Raw genomic sequence first — 20,705 nt, 5'->3', positions numbered from 1 at the left:
CCTTATACTGTATGCATAGGATACGCAGTGTTATCACTGGGGACTCCATCAATCAAGAGATCAGGAGTCCCATTCCCTCCCACAAGTGACATGTAGCGCCTGCTAGCTGTTGGGGACAAACCACTACAAGATTCAGCCATCTCAGGCAGTCCCCTAGATCTTGTAACTATGCACTATGCCTTGTGTTATGGCCTCAGAGGGGTGGAGCATGACCCCAGCTTTGCCCTTCCCCTCTGACTCTCTGATGTCCAGGCTACAGTATGACACTGTTCCTTTAATTATAAGCTTCAGCTTCCTAAAAGCAACAGGAAGAAATATTACAAAAATATATAATTTTTTAAATAAGACAGAAAAATAAAAACTCCACACAGATTACCATCATGTTACACAGGGATTTTAATTTATTTTTATTCTTTTTTTTTGAAAAAAATATATATCATGTGTTCACAGTTGGATGGCTCAGCCCTATACCATTGCAGGGTGCAGAGCGGGAATGTTAGGTCGGTGTGGAGCAGCAGTAACTATAGATTGCTGGAAGAAGCTCAAGTTTAGCTTTTAACCACAAATTTGTGTGGAGGTAGGCAACGGGAGAGCAGTAGGTCGCCCAAGCCAGATATGGATTCTGGGATGCCAAAGAGGCCAAACGAGAGATAGATTGTAGACACATATGCCATGATATCAGACACATGTATGGATGCATCTGGCGATATGTAATAGAGTCATCTGCCACTTCTGTTATGGCTGATAACAGGGAACAATGGATGACAAAGAGCAACTTTAATGTGACGCTCCTATCTCTATAAACTGAGCCAAAACATAACCAAATTAGGTATTTGCTCCGGCCATTGGAAGTGGAAGAAAGGTGGGGGGGTGGTCTCATGGGGTAAGAAGAAAATAAGGGGTGCACAGATACTTATTGTAGAGGGTGGGTGACCCTGCACCAAGACATTAGTGTTTTTAACTGGATTGAGGTGCAATTCCATATACTGCAAAATAATTTAAAAAAAAAATTGTGGATAAAATCAGCCAAACGTTCCTATAATACACAAGCCATATGAAGGGAGTCAGATGCCTTTGTCTATGTCTGGAGATAAAATAAGTTGCATCTTGTTTTTTGATTGTCTACGGGGTCATCTTGCAACATGTGTTAGGCAGGGATTTCCACCGAGGATCAAAGCACCTACCAGATATAGCCCCGCCTTCATAGCACTTCCAACCTTATAATCATTCTTAGTAATGAAGATGCTCAAAAACTGCTATATCTGCTATTTCTAAATATCCTACCAAGTGATGCAAGACTCCCTTTAACTAGCCCAGAACATAATTATTAGTGTACAGTCTCCTTAAAGGGATGCTTCATCTATAACATACCCAAAACCTTTCACACTAAGCATTTCTGGCACCTCCATATCTGATCTCAGGTCACTGCAGAAAAAAGGAGCGATATGGAGCGATTCCCACAGAACATACCCAATCCATCCCACAGGTAGAGGAGGATAGGTGATGGCCTATATGTACACAATACCTGAGAAACTTAAAATGTAAGGTGCCATAGGTGACTAAAGAAGAGAACCTTCTCTATAAGGCAGTTTACAGCCTCAGGGATATGTAAAGTATCAGCAAAAACTGCAATATATCTATAGCGTTAGTATAAGGAAAGCAGAGATTTTATACTGTATGAACAAAGCCAATCAGTTCTAGTCCAGGGGCAATAAATGTATGGGGCATGCTGGGAGTTGTAGTTTTGCCGCATCTTCAACGCCAATGGCTGCTGACACGAAGGAAGAACAATTTCTTTCTCCAACCAAAACAATGAGATCTAGTTATCTGATCCCACAGACAATGGAGGCAGATAATATTTAAGTGGAAGTAATGTCAAGTCAATTTAAAGGGGTAAATATTGACCTGCTATATGTGATCAATACCAGATTGGTAAGAGTCCCACACCCTGCACCCCCACAGATCAGTGTATTAGGCCTGTGACGTTACATCTGGTCACACAGCATCACCACATTGTAATTCCAAGCACAGCCACTATACAGTGTAAGGCGCTATGCTTGGTGTAAACGCTGCAGTAAAATCTGCTCACAGTGGGGTGCAGAGTGTAGGACCCCAACCAATCTGATACTGATCATCCATCCTGAGGATAAGCTGACCAATAACAAAATCATGAAAACACTCCTTTAACCACCCCAGGGTGATCACCATTACCATACTATACAATATGGCCGCCTCCAGTACTCGCTACACACACATACAACTAACTCAACTCCATCACTGTCCGCTCTTTCACTCCAGCCCTGAGTTAAGGATGAAAGGGGTTAATATTTCCTGCTGATCCCCTTAAACATTGAATTTTGGTTTATAAAACTACTGTACATAAGCATTGTGGGGGAAGAGGGGTGTAAAATGGAAGCTCTGTTATATCAGGGCCAACTACCTGGGGGTGGGGATGGATTTTACAGCTTGGTGATGCCCGCTTTCTCAGCAATAGCGCTGGCATTCCTCTCTGCCAGGGTCCTGCTTCATAGACTGGGCATAGCACAGGAGGAGGAGATATACAGGAACGTGTCAATGTACGACCACCATGTGACTTCTGAAGTCTGTGGATCATCCTGGTTCTAAAAATAACTATCGGCAGTAAATTTGTAAAATCTGTTTCTTATAAATTACAGTAAATCGGGTTTTCAAGGCTTAAAAAAAAAAAAAAAAAAAAAAAAAAAAAAAAAAAAAATAGAGAATAGTTTCCCAATACTGATGGATCCCCACAGATAGTGGAGCATAATACAGACAGCGCCGCTCTGTGTAGTGGCCAAACCAAGTCACAGCAGCTACCATCCAATTAAATGGGAGATCATTTGCAGTAACCAGGTGTGACCACTACAATGAGAACGGAGCTGTCTGCTTCCTGGTCCACTCTGTCACCACGTACAGCCGATCTGTGGGGTTGCTTGGTGAGCATACATCATTAGTTTTTTTTGTTTTTTTTTTAGAAACACCCTTTAAAGACAGAAACCTGCTAACTTCCTGCTTTTACTCTGTAAACTTGCATAACGTTCCTATAAAACTCAACTCCAGCACCACACGTTACCAACCTTACACCAGACCCGTCTCCTCTTCCCATGTGTATATAGTTGTACATACATGTATTTCGCATGGCAGATGTTGGATTGGATTGTGATGGGGTTATCTAAAGATGCTTTCCACAGCAGGACCTCCTGGTTCCATACCCGGGTCACCTTGCTGCACTGAAATCACCAATTCAACAGCGGCAGGTGGCACCACATATAGAACAGAATGATCCTGCGGTGGAAAGAAGTAGCGGATAACAGAATCACACCCATGGAAGGAATAAACTTCCAAAATCCACCTTATTAACCAGGCCCAACACATTCATACGAACCCCTAACTCCGTCACTTCCAAATGTGCTTCATTATGGAAAGTTCACAAAGTGTATGTCACCAGGTCGGGGTCCACCCTGAGGGGTGAACACTTCTATCGCTACTTACAGAGAAGGTCTTCATCCCAAAAAAATGTTGAGGTAGAATTTATAGGTCCTTTTTAGGTCTCACAGATAGGTACAATGGGGGCTGAGCTGCCGTTTTGTGCTCTGCTGGCGGCCATGTTGTGCGTCACTGAGGGTGACGAGGCTCAGGGTTAATACACCTACTACCCCCACCTGTTAACAGCGAGTCTATAACTTTACATGACTGGTTAATGTGGGATAGCAGGATCCATAGGGCGGTTAGTACAAAGGGATGCGACAAATGCTCCGCGTTTCTGTCCCTGCCACAAGGGGGCGTAAAAACATTATGTACAGCGTGATACAGAAGATTGGTATAGTCAAGCATTTTCAATATAAAAAAAAAAGTGAGGTGTCAGTTATCATATACTTATAAATAAGGAATAGAGGGGCTTCCTTTAGCACAGTGCACATTCTGCTGCTCTTGGGGAAGCGGGAGTGAGGCACGTCCATCATGCATTAGGATGTGTTGGGTGGTGACTGAGCAACAAATGAAGGACCTCTTCAAGGGTCCTCTTCTCCCAACTCCTCTCCAGGGCACCATACCGATGCCCGCTGCAGAGACTCTCCCGGCTGTAACGCCTGGCTCTCCATTGACATTGTAGGGTTTATTGCCTGTAGCAGCCTCAGGTTTTCCGGACCCCCATGGCTATGAGATCTTACAGTTGCTTCTTGAGCAGTTCTGAGGGGGGCTCTGGGGAGGCCGAATGGACTTTGAGCGTTTAAGGCTGTTGCCTTTGCTTCCCCCGCCGCTGCCAGCTGCTCCGCCACTGCCCCCGGCTACCGAGTAGGATCGTCCATGCATCATGACCGCGTTCATCCCGTTGGCCATCGAAAACGATTTGAGGTGGCTCTTGATGGCCACTGGAAGGGGAAGTTTATCGATGAGGTGCACGGGGGTGCAGGAGACGATGGCTCGGCAACACAAATCCTGCAAGCTGAATACTAAAGAAAGGAAGAGAAAGGTGCGTCATGTAAGAAGGAAAATCCCATAATGCTAAACTGTATACAGCATTAGGTATTGTCCATGGAGAGATCAGACCTTTGTGACTGTTAGTAGCAGCAGAACTGTTAAAGTTAATATTCCAGGGTGTGTGCCCTCACACTACTGTGCTCTCATCATGAATCTGCTCCAGAGCCCAACCCCTGCGAGTTAATCCTATGTAATAGGATTTCTGACTGAATATTACAACTTTAACTCAGAGGAGCTGGGCAGTGGAGCAGTTGAAGCCAGATGGTTAAGAGAACAGTAGTGTGAGGACACGCCACAATATATAAACCCTGCAATATTCATGCATACTTCACAGTCCTGCAGCCGATGGTGACACAGACCTCCAGGCACAAATACCAAACACCTGCCGACAGTCGCCTAACACTCACCCCTGTTTGGTCTCCAGATCTTTTCCATTCCATGCCGCATCAGCACGATCCGGGAGAGTTCAGTAAAGGACTCTGTTACGTTGAAGTTACAGAGTGGGCTGACTTCAAAAAATGTCATCCCGTTCTTCTCTGCGTAAGCTCGGGCCTGCTCTGTTGGAACCTGCCTTTTAAAGGCCAGATGGAGCCTATTGCCCACCAATATCCGGGGCACACCAGGGGCATGCTGTAAAATAAAAATAATTTGGATGGTTGGGACTGACCACAAACAAATGCACAGATCAGACATTAATGGCCAACCCTAAGAGGAAATGTATTTCTAAGCATAAGCCATGAGTGTGAGTGAGTTGCCATCCAAGTCCACATACCTCATCAATCTCTTTGATCCACCGATCGATTCCATCGAAGGACCACCGGTTCGTGATATCATAAACCAAGAGGATACCCTGCAAAAAGAGGCAAAACATACATCTATGAACACGTCAGTCATCATCCACATGGAGTATTATCTACCTTCTGCTCCTTGTCAATTATCAGGATGGAAAGTGGGAAGAGTTTATTACCTGCGCTCCTCTGGAGTAAGAGCGAAAGATTGTGCAAAACCGTCCCTGGCCGGAAGTGTCCCTGTGAAGAGAAGTACAAGGGGTGAACAAAGATCCATAGGAGGGTCTTAGACCCCCACCCAACCTTATATCAAGGACCTAATCTATAGATGAGTTTGGCCATACACCACCAGCTACTACACCCAACCACCCCAAACACATGTACGCTCAAGTGCGGCTGAGTTTGAATGTGTCCAAACGGCGAGTGGGGAATAAAATAACCCTGAACTTGTTAAAAGAACAGAAACTAAGTCATATGTACCCCTTACCATAGCTCCAGCTTCACCCGCCGTCCATCCAGGAGGATGGTTGTAGTTTTGTAGTCGATGCCTGAAAAATAAAAAAAAACATAAATCAGATGTGCATCATGAAAATATTACAAGATGTTGTCCTGATTTCAGAATAGTCTGTCACCCCATGAGCTGTGTAAGATATTGCATTATTGGCTCCATTCCTGCAAAACCCCCAAATTCCCCAGCACTTGGGGTTAATGTAAGCGATTCCCGGCCGCGCTGTAAATCATGGATGGACCCTCCATCACCTCTCAGCTTTGCATCAGAATTACTCACTGTTCTTCCATTATAAGTAAATTATTGATGAAGCAGATCTGGATGCTGAAGAGCTCCTGTGCGGCACACACTTTCCTGCTATTAATACACTTCGGGCGCTCCTGCTTTCCCAACATTATGGTCGTCATCAATTATTTAGAAAGTGCAAACTGTGCCGAGAGCCGCCGGACGAGGCTACAACATAGCCGAACAACAACCCCGATGGCGCTGACTAATGGATGAAGGACTTTCCTCATACTTCTAGGCTGAGGCTGCACCTGTCTTCCTCTGTAGGAAGGAGTAGGTCTGAAGAACCAGCATGCAACAAACCAAATTACAAAACTTTTGAAGTGCGACTGTGACAAGGGCCAGTCAGAACATCTCCCAAAACACAGGTTGACCTCAGACTCAAGTGGATCCCCACAGAAATAAGAAGAAATGGACAGCAAAAATAATCTGATGCCTATAGCCGGGTATCAGGGCGGCCAAGAAGTGTCATGTGGCCTGGGATATGAGAGTAAAGACAAAGCGGGTAGAGGCAATACAATGGTGTACTTTCCAGCTCAGCATGTGTGAGTACAATGCTATACAGCCATAACAAAGCATTGTACGGGTGTAATAAGTACACAGGGGCTGCTCCAGTTAAAGGGCTGTGAGCACAGGGACCGGAGGGAGGAAGTGCAGGACATATGCTGCTGGTTTATAGCAGGGGTTGCACCTATGTGAGGTCAGTATACCCCGTGCTGTACCTTTTCCTTTGACGCGAGCGCACAATGAAATATCTGGAGCGTGACAACAATGCAAGTTTATTACCAGAGGTGACAAAGTTTAAGAGAGTCAGACACGATCTGTACAAGCAAATAGAAACCAAACAACTATCACTTCACTCGCCGGCTTAAAGGGACACAGACTTGTAATCTCCCTACAGGTGCAGCCACTCCTGCCATACACATACATCCTCAGATGAGCTGCTGGACACCACAGATGGCCACTATCTGCCTGGATACTTGAGTATGCTGCAAATCTAACATGGCCGGCCTTAATAATAATAATAATTACTTTATTTATATAGCGCACACAGATTACGCAGCGCTGCACAGAGCTTTCCACATCAGTTCCTGTCCCTAATGGGGCTCACAATCTAATCAACCTACCAGTATGTTTTGGAGTGTGGGAGGAAACCGGAAGACCCGGAGGAAACCCACACAAACACGGAGAGAACATACAAACACTTTGCAGAACCCAGGTTCCCAGCGCTGCAAGGCTGTAATGCTAACCAATAAGCCACCGTGACGGCTTTTCTTACCGCCTCACATTTTGGGAAAGTGTCTATAATCTATTACATATATTAGATGTCAGTCTGTCCAATGAAATTGATAAGCTCAACAAACATTCCTTTATTGTTGGCCGCTTAAAAGGGGCGGAGGGGGGGGGGGGGGGGGAGACGGGTTCACGGTCAAACTATTAATAACCTCTCCATAGGGGTGCAATCGCCTTAAACCAATAATGTCTAATGAGAGCAATGGTTGCAGTATGGCTGAATGGCCACTACATTACAAAGAGAGATGTCCTATTCTGCCCTGTATGTAGTGGCGCCACCCAGCACCTATTAATGGTCAATTCTATAGCTGGATCACCAATAGTATGGACCCAAAACCCCTTTAACGCTGATCTTCCGCCAGCCAGCTGTACAAGTATCTAACCCTGGGACACAAGATTATTTCCACCCCATCACTGATGACTGTCCAATGACTAGGAGGCTTCTGAAGCTTATAATATTACCTAAAACTTATGAGCGATTATTAAACAGCAAAACATTACCTAAACTGGTCTCCCCCATTCTGGGGTACAGAAAGTCTCAGGTATACATACTCCATCAAGCATACCCAACTACTAGGAGCGTTAGCAGATTTCATCCTGGGTTTCCAGACCTCGGATACCTTCTTTCACTTAGCGTGGATTCACACTGCCGTTACCCACCGTACCGTAGCACGGCGGGCACACGGCAGCAAGCTGGGAGAGGAGGAGGTGAGCGCTGCTCACCCCCGACCCTCTCCATAGGGATATATGGCGCATGGTGCCGTATGCCGTGAAAAGATAGGACATTTTCACGGGGTACGGAGCGGTACGGTGCCAAGGTGTTCTGCACCGTATCGGTCCCGTCGGGCACCGTGCGCCCAATGCCGTCTATGGGGGGCATATATCGGCCGTATTTACGTCTCCCATGCGGCAGTGTGAATGTAGCCTTAGTATGGTCCTGCCCCGTGGTTAGAGGGTTTTGGGAGCAGGTTCGCAAATTTTTGTTAGATAAAATGGGAGTGGATGACCCTAAGCTCTGTCTCCTTCTGGTGAATCCTGAACTGATCCTCAACTGCAGAAAAAGCTTTTCTTACCAAAACTTTGTATTAAAGGAAACCTACCATTTCAAACGGTAGGTGTAAGCTGTAAGTACCGAGCACCAGCTCAGGGTGAGCTGGTGCCGGTACTTACTTTCGTTAGTGTTATAAACCGCTGTATCGCGGTTTTAACACTTTTTAAACTTTATAGCAGAAGCTGCTTCGGCGCTGCGTGGTCTACATAGGAAATGCCGGAGACGTTGCGCGCGCACGGTCGGGCGCAGCGCCGAAGCAGCTTCTGCTATAAAGTTTAAAAAGTGTTAAAACCGCGATACAGCGGTTTATAACACTAACGAAAGTAAGCACCGGCACCAGCTCACCCTGAGCTGGTGCTCGGTACTTACAACTTACCCCTGCCATTCTAACTGGTAGGTTTCCTTTAAGCCAGGAAAACAGCAGCTAGATTCTGGATGGCTGCACATACACCCCCCCCCCCCTCTCCGTGACTGGATCAAGGCAGTGAATGACACCTTCCTGCTTGAAAAGTGCCTATTTATTCACAAGAAGAAGGACAGGAGGTTCCGCGCCATCTGGGGGACAAATGGCTTGACTTCCCCTGTACTGCGGTTCCCCACACTCCATCCTAGTCACACTCTCTCTGATATGTATGGGGTTCTCTCGCCCTTATCTGGGTACACCATTGTTGGCCGTCCTGGAGCAAGAATATGATGGAGGTGTGCGGTGCCGTTTATTTGTTGCTACAAGAGCATATACTAAATTTTACTGTAACACATTGTTGTAAGGCTGGACGTTAAAAATGCTGGACGTTCCTTTCCCCCCCTTTTCCTCTTTGCCGTGGAGGCGATCCGGCCATGGTTGCGGACTGTGTTTACTTACTGTATAACCGTACGCTGTTCTGTGCATCTTTCCCTTGTATACGGGGTCCTGCGAGACCACCGTTTATGTGCTGTTATGTGCATTGTAAATACTCTTTAATAAAGTTTATTGTCGTTTAAAAAAAAAATTAAACATCAAAATGTCTCAATTATGTAAGACCAGTCCTCCATTCAGGAGTCTGGGAAAGTAGAGTGTTGCTGTACTTGTTATCACTCAGATTTTCCAGGGAGAGATGTACTATAAGAGATATAAGTACGCAGAAGGAGTCGACCATAGCATAGATCATATTCTAAATAATGTAGAAATAATATCTGGATGTCCCTGAGTGCATCCCCTCCGCCTCTTCTGATCCATCATCTGCACTGCTTGTCTCTCCAAGTCTCTTCCCAGAAGCCATTAGGGGTAGAACCAGTATTTCCAATCATGCAAATGGCTTTTCCTGCAGAGCCCAGTGAGTAATACTATCCTCCAAATAATGGGGTAGGAAGAGCGCTCAGCCCATGGAAAACTTGGCTGCAGCCTCACAGCAGAGAAAACTTTATTAACCATTTGTGTCCTGAAGCGAACTACCACTTCTACACACGGACGGCGCCTTCTGATGTCTACATCACCCAGGGAAGTATTCTGGGAAGACGCAAGGCGACTATTTATAACCTGCAATCTGTGTATGTTCCTATACCTGTTGCTATTGTGATATATACGCCATTGGGGCGGGATCCGGCCTACAGAACAAACGATGTGTCCTCGTGACTGCACTGAATAAAAAAAACCCTGACTCATGTGTCCCCCAGGGGAACCTCATGCAAGTTTAGGAAAATACTGAGAAGGGCGGAAAGGAATTTTATTTTTGGGAATAACCATTGACCATGAGAAAGTTACTGAGCATAAATGTTGGAAATGGGAGGCAGTGACATGTCCTGGAGGCCTAGTGATTGTATAACAGAGGGCAAGCAGCGCCTGGCACCGACAAGGTGATAACAGCGGGCGATGAGTGGAAATTATACAGGATAAGGCGGTAAATGAGATGTAGTCATGTAGCATCTTGCAGGATAGAGGGTAGTCCCATAGGTGAGACCAAGGGGGTTTCTAATTTCTACCATATCAGAATAATTGCTTGCAACCCCTCAAGGATCACCCGATTCTCAGCGGCCTCTGAAATCAAAATCAACCAAGGGAATCGGGGCAGAAGAACTGCTCCGTGTACTGTGCAGTGGCCAGACTGGGTAACTGCAGCTCAGCTTCTACACCCCAAACATAGCTGTTGTTCCAGATTTAGCTCATCGATGGGGGGTGGGGCAGGAAAACCCCTTGGATATTGATGTCATGTATTTATGAGATAAGAATACCCCAAGCTATGATGCAGCCCCAGTCCCGATATTACAGGCACAGTGGCTGATGCAATGTTTGCATGTGTAAGTTGCCGCCAATCCAATATGCTAGACACCAGCAATTCAGGAGTCGGCACAAGAGACTAGGAGGAAAGCTGGTGGCATAGTCCCAAGCAAGAGCATGTGTAGAGGAGCAAACACAAGTAACCAAAAACCGCTAGTCAGGCTGCACCGCTGCTTTGCATGTTAATGCTGCGGTTGTCTTTTGCTGTCCAGTATACATAAGAGCTGCCTCACGTCTCTAGTGTACATCCCTTACATACAGACTCGTTTTATACACTGAGACGACACATATATATCATTACCAGTGCGAGCAATCTTCATTTCATCAAACTGTATTGATCGGAACATAAAGGTGAGCTGAGAAAGACGCACAAACTGTAATAAGCATGGATAGAAGTAGTGCCGTCCCCAAATCACAAAGCAATGAATAAGCAGAGGGACAATTACACCCGAGCGGTGACTACATGTCTGGGGCCATTCAGCGGAGGCAGGGTGGATAAACTGGTTTGATGGGAGTCAGAGGCTGGGTTAGGACCGTCACTAAAAATATGAAGGTTCAAGGTCACCCAAAACACCAAATCATGTCTATGCCGACTGAATATTTCAGTTTCGGAATTTATAAATATCTGCATAATAGAATAATTGCTACAGGATAATTCAATCCGCAGAGGTACAAAGCCACCATACTGCCCTCAGGGATAACAAAGCAAATTGGTAAAAGGTCTGAAGCCCATCCACCATCCCTCACCAGGTTTGCACGGACAGAGGAAAGATGAGCAAGTATGGCAAATTTTCTACAACTCAGCTGGAGCTATTTTATGCATGAGGGTCCTGGAAGAATGTACCCCACCAAACCAGTGCATGATGAGACTTACCATTACTATAGGAGTAAGGGGACTCCGATGCTCCGTCCTGCAAACTCTCCAAGATCTCCCCCTTTCCCACGTCACTATCTCCCACCAGCAGGAACTTCAAGAGGTAGTCGTAGCTCTTCACAGGGCTGCCTTGAGTGCCCATCCTCCCCCTCAGGAGGAACAAGACATGTCAGACTCCTCCAAATCTGCCACCAGGTGCTGTCAACTCAAGATGTCCAGGAAAAGTTACTATGGTGTAGACACTGCAGATGGGGTTTCCTCACTGCTGCCTCATTTAAATATTCCTGAGAGACAGGGCGGGGAAGCAATCCTGAAAAATAGAGGACAAAAAAAAACTTTCAACAGAGAGCAATACACATCAGAAAACCTATAGAAATCTAATGGATGCATAGACACCGTAGGTACGAGGTGCATAGACACCATAGATAGATACTGATTGATGAAGAAGTAGATACTAACAGATATACAGAAACTGTAGATGTGAGACGGATGGATAAATAAATAAATAGACAAATATACAGACAGGTACAATCATAATTCACCACTCAGTATACGGATCCTTGGGACCCTTATATTTAGCACAATTCCCCCCATCTCACATCTGTCCCTGTATCACCATTAGTCCTCCATTTGCATTTACCGAAGTGATCAGAGCCCGTGGGACCCCTGCCTGTAGGACGACTGCTCTCTTATCCATCCTCATCCCCCGATCATAGAGGATAAAAGGCTATTCTTCCCATCGGCTGGCATAATGATGAAGGGAGAGGTATGGAGGTTTCCTCCAATGGAGGACGGCCAGGGGCGGCAGCCACTCCTTGGTAGGGGAGCGGATTACAGGACTATTTGCATGAAGAGCAAAACACAGGCAGATGGCTCCGCATCTTAACCCTGGCGTGGCCGCCACAAGCGGGTCTGGATCGCTACGACCCAATGCAACACAAACCTCTCCAGCGCCGATGGTGTTAAACTAGTGACAGCAAAAGGAGGAGAGGAAAAAAAACAGCACATCCTAAGCTTCACCATACAAAAAACCTTCAGCAGATTCAAGCCCCATAAGAAATCGATGGTTCCTCATTATAATTCACGCCTGATTTAGTGTATGGAGAGAAGGGGAGGGGGTGTATTCTCACCCCTCCTGCAGAGGCACAATCCACCTGCCTCCCCGACCCAAGACAAAAGCAAACAAACAGGGGAACACAAACACAAAGAACCGGGTCAGACTAGTAAACTGATCAATAATGTAACAAGAAGAGAGTAATACAAGTATCATAATATAAGTAACATAATAGTAATAGAATGCAATATAAAAAAAAACAAAAAACAGTGATATATTTATATACCGTAATTTTGTAACCATAATTGTCATATAATAGTTAGTGTAATATATATATATATATATATATATATATATATATATTAGTGATAATGTTATATAATACAGTCGTGGCACTAAGACTACAGTATAAGTTGTATAATACAAGAAATGTGTAGGATAAATAGATATTTTGTATAAAGTGTAATAGTTACATAATAGTATCAGTAGTATAATAGCAATAACATAATAAACGTAATGATATAATATGAAATAAAAGTAATAGTAATCTATCAATAGTAAATGAATCTCCAGTACAGTACTATAATAACATAATGGTGTAAATTACATAGAAACGTAGAAGTAATACTATAATGGACTATTAGTTGGATAACATACTAGTGTAACAGTAGTAATAAAATAACATAATGGTAGTAGAAGAGTAACAACATAACAGTGCAATGGTATTAGAATATAATTCTTGTAGTGTAAGTATAATCTAATAGTTGTATAAAACACTAGTATAACAGTTAACATGTTGTAGTAATAAAACATAATAGTACAAGAAAGAAAAATGGATGAGGAAATTAAAATATCTCTATGAGGTTAAGAAAATAATAAATGCATTTAACCCCTTAAAGTATCCCTAGCCAAAAGGTTGACTGATCAGGTAAAGTTTTAGCCAGCAAAGACCCCCTCACCATCTGAGAAGTCGTCATGTGAGACATTTAGGTCTCACAATCTCCACAAACAATTGTTACGTATCCCAGAAGACTATCCACTCTGAATTTGTGTACGGCCACATCATTATTAGGTCTGTATACCCACAGACCCTGACAATGGCTGGACCCCACCACTCCTACAGACAATAAGGAATCTCCTTTACACTGTCCTACAGCGTGACCCCTTCTCTGTCAGGAAGGAGGGGGATTATCCCCTGTAGTCAGATTTACGGCATATCAATATCAATCCCATTAAACACACCTCGGTAATCCGCCTGCACACCACACGGGAATGTTGTCAGAACACATGTACATGTGGGCACGGAAAACATGCAGAACCGGTTCCTGAGGGATCTCTACACTCCAGCACTTTCCATTACAAGCCATGAAAGCTTATCAGATCGTGATACCTATACCAAAACATGATGCGTGACTGCAGGTGTGAGCACAGCCTTTGTCCTGGAGTAAGTGATCGGGCACATAGCTACATGTGGTGACCCCTTTACATGATACCATACACGTCCATGTTGTGATCCAGCTCTTCCCATCTCATCGTGGTTACACATGAGCAAGAGGCAGCATATGGCTTGTGCTGGAGACACAGCAGCATCCCACAGGACATATGGACCCGGAGAGAGGATCTGCCAAACAATAGTCTGGGAACAAAGACTCATAGTCTTTAGGACAGGACGTCGCTCACAGGCCCCCAAAAAGTGTTTCAGTTTTATAATATAAATGTTAAAATCCATAAGCAAGTCTGAGGATTTAAAAACGCTGCATTATTATTATTTTTTACACAATATTGGATAAGATTTGTTGAAATCTGATAAAATCTTCTGCAACAGTAAAATTACAATGAACACTGCCTAGTGTCATAGCACAGACTGAGGCTGCTGGAGCTATGAATAAGTTGTCTGTGTCTTACCAGTACATATCAGCTACAGAATTTGATGGTGCTATATAAATAAAGATTATTATTATTATTCTCCTCCATCATATACAACCCTCCCAATGAGACAGGGTTATGGAGCAGATAGTACTTTCCGTGTGCAGTGTATGGGAGATGACATAGCAGCCAGTCCCCAGCCACCAGCTATTAACTGAGAATTAGATAGAGAACTTCTATTTGGCTCTTAATCAGAGTTATAATCCTAGAAGTCAATCTCATCAAGAAATTAAACCTGATGCCTCTTTTCTCCTCCATAGAAATGTCTGGCAATTTAGAGGACCCCCTTAAACATTAGACAGAGGAACAGGGTTGCCAAAATGATCAGATTTACAGCATGACTGCAGCATTTACCTGTGAGATCAACTTATCACTGGCACCTGTTTCAGTGATTATAAAAATCTGTCAGCACAAGAGAAAATGTCACCCCTATCTCTCTACAGTAGTGTCTTTTAAGCCAAGCAGCGTCCTATTGACAGAAAACCTCCATTGGTGTGACCAGTTATAAATGTTATCAGAACTTACACTGGCATCTGTCAGATTTGAGGTGGTACAGCACCGCCATGATGAAACCCTGACAACCCACATGATAAAGCAATGAGGCTCAGAGCTCTCTAAAGATGGGAACAAGAAGCAGCATATGCAGAGTGATAGTCAATATCTTATCCGTATGGCACCACCTGTGGCTAGTAGTGCGGGCTATGGGCAATGTGTCATTTTTGAGTGTAACAGGGAGGTGGGATGGCATCTGGCCATGTAGTAATGCTGGCTGCATGATTAAGGCCTGGCGCAGAGAGGTGGAGGCTGTGGAGAAACGCTGCCAGCACCGGACTGATGTTCACTGTTCTGCGTCACTTATACCAATAGACCAGGCTGCACTGTCTATAGATGCCATACATAGCGAGAGTGAGTTTGCACTGGACATATTGCCAGCATTATATTTTTTCAGCTGAGCCCCATGAGGTAACTAGCCGCTCCATTTACACAAAGGAAAAGGGACTCAAATACCTTCCAATCTGACTACTATCCCCTATAGAGGACAGTCCACCGGATAGTACAAGTATAACTATCTGACATCCATGAACACACTCCAGTCACAAGATTGAGGGGTGTCTCTCTCACTCTCGCCACATCTGCATTAGGCCACTTTGTTACATCTCAATTGGACTGACCTTTACACATATACTGGGGTCACCAGCAGCAGCAGCCACCTCCACACAGGGGTGACAAGTCCGCAAATAATCTGTGGATATAAGCAACTTCATCATCCCGTAAAAATCAACACAAAGCCTTGACATGTCAGGTGTTGTGATGCAAAGATAAAGTGACAGGTCACGCTGTGACTCAACACAAACCTATAAAATGTCATCTCATGTCTTTCTGTCTGTAGGAACTTATAAAATATAATCAGAAGGCATGCTGGGACTTGTAGTACATCAGTGCTAAGTAACCGGCCTCTCCAGGGCTTTGATAGTGCTATAAGTCCCATTAGAACCTGACAATGAAGACCGAGACCTGTAGTTTTACATTACAGCACAGTAACCGGTGGATTTGGTGACAAATCGACCCCAATAAGACGACACAGCATGCTGGCAGTTGTAGTAGTAAATCAGTAATTAATAACCCTTTGCTTCCCTTGACACTACAAGCCACAACAAAAATAACAGCACACACTGGGAGTTGTAGAAATACATCAGGGAATAGTAACCAGTGACGGGCACCATGAAAATAAATGCTGGGAGTTGTAGTACATCAGAGTTTAGTAAGCAGTGGCTCTGGGACTGGGATAGCACTACAATCACCTGTGAAACATAGCAAAGCATGCTGGGAGTTGTAGTAGTACATCAGGGTTTAGTAAGCTGTGGCTGAGGCTCTTGTAACACTACAACCCCCTAGAGAAACAGCAACGAATGCTGGGAGCTGTAGTTGTACATCAGGGCCTAGTCACCTATGGCTCTATGACTCTTGTGATACTATAAACCCCAGTAGGACATGACAGGACATGCTGGGAGTTGTAGTTCCGCTGGCGGTATAGAACCGTTCACCACATAAAGTGTAACGTACATTGGCTCCCAATAGAGACCCAGGAACAGCGTAAAGGAATAGGAAGTGTACAAATTCCGGATACTGCATCAAGTTACAGGCGGAACTCACCGACTCGGCTTCCAGAGAAGAGGCCTGACACCAGGCACAAAACTACGCGAGGGTCAGGCTGCGGCCTGCTCTGCGCACACCCGTACTCCCGGCCTGGAACCAGTCTGTACGGAGACCAGAGACTCCAATGTCCGACGTAACTGCAGGCACAGCCAGGCCCAGCGCATCAGTCTCAGCTTTAGCGCTCCAATCTGCCTTCTCCGTGTCTGCAGAGTGCGCATGCGCCGAGTGACGCAGGAGACGTCACCACAGAGATTACCTCCCTAGTGTGAGGGCTCCACCCTGCGCGCAGCCGGGAACTGCAGACAGCGCCACCTGCTGGGCGGCAGGAGAGTGGCAGTGCGCGCATCTAGGGGGCGCAATTATCTGATGCGTTATTTTGCTTATTTTTCATAGAGAATAGAGGTGTCTACGATCACCCTCTCCGCAAACTTTTTCCTCCATTCCTTTTACTAAAAATACAAATTTAGAAATTTCCTTTGCAAAAGTAAAATGCCGCACATTTCTTAGTGTGAACTCAGCCCAAGATATAGCAGCGTGAGGTGGTGATGAGGTGGCGCAAGGCTGTGATGGCGCAACGGTTTTTTTTTTACTGCAGTTTTTGTTTCGTTTTGAATTTTTAAGAGGAACAATGAAACTTTACTGCAGTAAAACATGGCAAAATGGTAAAATCAACCTGTGTAGATTAAAGTTTAAACTGGCTTTAGAACAAAAAGAAATATAAAGCAGAGTTTAATATTGACTTTGGAACACAAAAACTGCACTGAACTGAATTACCCCTAAGGGCCGGTGGAAGTTTGAATCCATGTAGCTGCAGATCCCAGCCAAGTACAGCCGAACTGAACACTGCTGTATGGATTTAGGGCCGAAAATCTGTCTGACAAATGGACCATGTTTTTTGGACTAAATTTAATCACATATATTGCCAGATTGGATGTCAAGTCAGCAATATTTCTGTGTTGCGCAGGCCGAAGCAAAACGGAAACATCATCTCTGTCCAGGATTCAAGGACCCATAATTTCGGCACTAACAAACGCCGCAGTGTTACCGTTACCGGAAACCTGTGGTAACCTCCGGTACCGGAAAATTGCTCCCAGCCCTTACTAGTGTGGCTAGTATACCTTCAGCTTGAGGGCATACTAGCCGCACTTAGGGGCAGACTGGGGACCGCCCTTGTAAGGGCTGGGAGCAATTCCATGGGGTTAGGGATTGAGCTATGAGGCCGCGGTCACACGTACCGCTAGGCGTCCGTTCATAAAGCGACGCAATCGCGCAGGGGGAGGTCCTAGGCCCGAACGCACATGCATTTCCAGGGAAACGCATGCGAATGTTAAGCCGATCGCATGCGTTTCTCTGGAAACGCATGTGCGCTTGGGCCGAGGACCTCCCCCTGTGCGCTTGCTTGTACTGTCTTATTATTGATGATTTAGCACTGATTCTGTTTTTATCTGATATTAATTAAACGTTAAGTTTTAATATTTATGAGGCATGTTGCTATTGCTAGTTACGTCCCTGGGACAGGGTGGCGGTCTGGTGACTTTTTGTATTACATATAAAGTCTTATTGCAATGTCTGTACAGCATTGCTTGCAGACCATCTGACACCTGCAGGTGAGCCGAAATGACCAGGCTGTGCCGAAAATCTGGGTAGAAATAGGACTTGCGCTATAATTTATGGTGAGACATGGTTCATGTATCACACAATAGAAATCAATGATGCTGTGAATGAGCCGCCATTTGTGCGGCTTGTTCATGGCATACAAATCAATTTGTGAGCATGAGGCCTAACTATGTTTGGACTTCCATCCCCGGAGCCGTATCCAGTCCAGGTCATCATATGGTTCCAGATTCGCAAACCAAGTAGGTTTGTACAGGTAAAGCTAGGATCCCACAGGACTCGCGTAAAGGAAAAATTGGTTTCAATTTTGACACCACATGAACCGTCCAAAAGGAGGCAATTTTATGTCAGTTTTCCTCCAATAGCCGAAGCATTGTGTGCAGGATATTTATACGCTGGAAACGCATAAACGATCGGGCTGGGCCCCCCCCGTTTGTTTGCGTTGCGTTTTAAACGCAATGCTAGCGGAACGTGTGACCGCAGCCTAAATCCCACACAGGGACGTAAGCCAAAAAGGTGCCTTTCCCTCATAGAAAGAGACCAGTACTATAAACCATATGGGGGCTTGGTACTGATTTACCCCTATTACACCCCACAGACCCATTATAGCTGACAACCACATCATTCTCTATCTATTGTGGGGATACTGCAATTACCTATTACTTAATTTTAATTTTTACGGGTCACGGATGCAGCACTCCGCTCTGATATTAGATGCAGCATGTCACAAAACCTGGGTAAAGGAGGTCCAAATGTGTTCCCTTTTTCCCCCGTTCAAAATGAAGACTGTGCGATGTCGTGCCATCATTACAGTTTCCGCTTTGCAACTATTAGTAAATCTCCTTTAATGTTGGAATTTGGGGGGTAGTTATAATTTTTGCCTGCCATTGTTACAAATCCATCTGCTTGTACCGCTGTGAAGACTAATGACTAGATATCATTACGGTTACGGGATGAAATTAGCCGCTCATATCATAGAACGTTAACTGCAGACGGCTAAAACCATGATCAGTCACCGTGGCGCCTGGTCTGCGCAGCATGGAGGGCAGATAAGTTGGTTTTGCTCTGCCATGTTCACCTTGTGCCACTGCCTCTCCTAATGGCGGGCACAGCAGGAGAAATCTTAAATGCGGCAAAGCTGCTCCGCTAATGTTTATGCTAATCTGACAGCCTGACTTATCCTCCAAGCCCAGCCGTCAGATAACAATAAGCTCTATGATCTTCTTCATACACACATCTACCCACCCCTGTGCCAGCTGGAGAGGGCGGCATGACACACTGAATAAAATGGACATTTACATTTTTATGCTGTGCAGTAAGTGCAGGATTATAGATGAGAGCTGGAATACATTTGGGGTAGTGTCAGACCACAGGCCCAGTGGACCAGGAAAGAAAACTCAGTTTGAAGCCTAAAAGGGTCAATTTCCCTGGAGCTGATATAGGTTGGTCATAGGAATAAACCTCTGTATCTTAGCCCCCATGGTGACCTATTTCCTATTATTCAGCATGGTTGTCCATAGTATCTCCCTATTGCCCACCCCCCCTCCCTCCTATGCAGCCTGCAATCAGGGGAGGCAGTGGGACCGGTCCAGGGGCACGCAATACGGCTGTTGTTGTTCTGCCGCTTTTTCTGACCCATCGTGGTGGTGGGCCCCTTTGGAGCTTTGGGGTCCCGGCCCCTGCCCTGGTCATTTGGGTGCTGAAGCCAGCCCTGACCAGGGACCTCATTTTCACTAAAGACAGGTTACAGGAGCCCATCACACGTGCATTGCAATTATAACTTTCTGCTTTCTCCAAGTATTTGCATTACAATATATTTGTGTGTTATAACTAACCTTGCACCCTGACAGAATCCTCTGTGTAGTCCCAGGGGTTGGGCTGTAGTTTGGATGCATTTCAATAAACAACATTTTTTGAAGTCAAAATACAACATGTGACTTGCTTGTGCTGTAGACTCCTCAGCTCAGCTCAGCTCATGCACTGTGCCGCGATTCACTAATATTGTGCGCCCGATATCCTGCGTGTATCGCTTCCCCGCTCAGGTCCGACGGAGTTCACCTTCTTCTTCTTGGTGCGAATCAGTCAAATCATCCGACGGCCCGTCCCCCGTTTTCTGTCGCATGAAAGCCAGCGCATCTTAGGCACAATCTGATTGCGTGCAATACAATCCCCAGTTAAATAACTGTCACATCGGTGCAAATCCCAAAAACGTCGGCAAATCCGACAGAAGTACGGCTACGGACACTTAGTAAATAAGCCCCATTATGTCTTCTATGGAAAATTAGAGAGCCGTGTTCAGTCCAGGATGCTGTAGGAGGCGCTATAGATGTTCAGTAATCATGCACTCTCTAGGGCAGGCGGTCAACTATCCTTGTACTGCTACCTGGATCCATGTCCTGCATCT

At 45.2% G+C, this 20,705-nt stretch overlaps 1 protein-coding gene across 2 annotated transcripts; it reads right to left on the bottom strand.

Moving 5' to 3' along the window:
* Positions 1-378: 378 nt before the first annotated feature.
* On the bottom strand, positions 379-16,942 carry RAB40C (RAB40C, member RAS oncogene family). Of its 2 annotated transcripts, none has more exons than XM_072120200.1 (7): positions 16,685-16,942; positions 11,551-11,860; positions 5,773-5,833; positions 5,465-5,525; positions 5,270-5,347; positions 4,905-5,127; positions 379-4,469 (listed from the first exon to the last, which is right to left on the bottom strand). In XM_072120200.1, the coding sequence occupies exons 2-7, from the start codon at positions 11,690-11,692 to the stop codon at positions 4,174-4,176; spliced, it is 861 nt and encodes a 286-aa protein (XP_071976301.1). In that variant the 5' UTR covers positions 11,693-11,860; positions 16,685-16,942; the 3' UTR covers positions 379-4,173. The 2 variants fall into 2 exon arrangements, with proteins under 2 accessions (XP_071976301.1, XP_071976302.1); XM_072120201.1 differs by lacking the exon at positions 16,685-16,942 and adding an exon at positions 12,191-12,324.
* Positions 16,943-20,705: the final 3,763 nt, after the last annotated feature.

Source organism: Engystomops pustulosus, chromosome 8, assembly GCF_040894005.1.
Source record: "Engystomops pustulosus chromosome 8, aEngPut4.maternal, whole genome shotgun sequence".
NCBI lineage: Eukaryota > Metazoa > Chordata > Amphibia > Anura > Leptodactylidae > Engystomops > Engystomops pustulosus.
Note: the sequence above shows the minus strand (reverse complement) of the source record. Positions and strands in the feature narration are given on the sequence as shown.

Excerpts from the sequence above, each read along its gene's own strand:
- RAB40C (XM_072120200.1), bottom strand. The coding sequence starts at position 11,692 with ATGGGCACTCAAGGCAGCCCTGTGAAGAGCTACGACTACCTCTTGAAG. Across the intron at positions 5,834-11,550 it reads CCCTTACTCCTATAGTAATG|GCATCGACTACAAAACTACA; the intron begins GTAAGTCTCATC and ends TTTATTTTTCAG. Across the intron at positions 5,348-5,464 it reads CTTACTCCAGAGGAGCGCAG|GGTATCCTCTTGGTTTATGA; the intron begins GTAATAAACTCT and ends CTCTTTTTGCAG.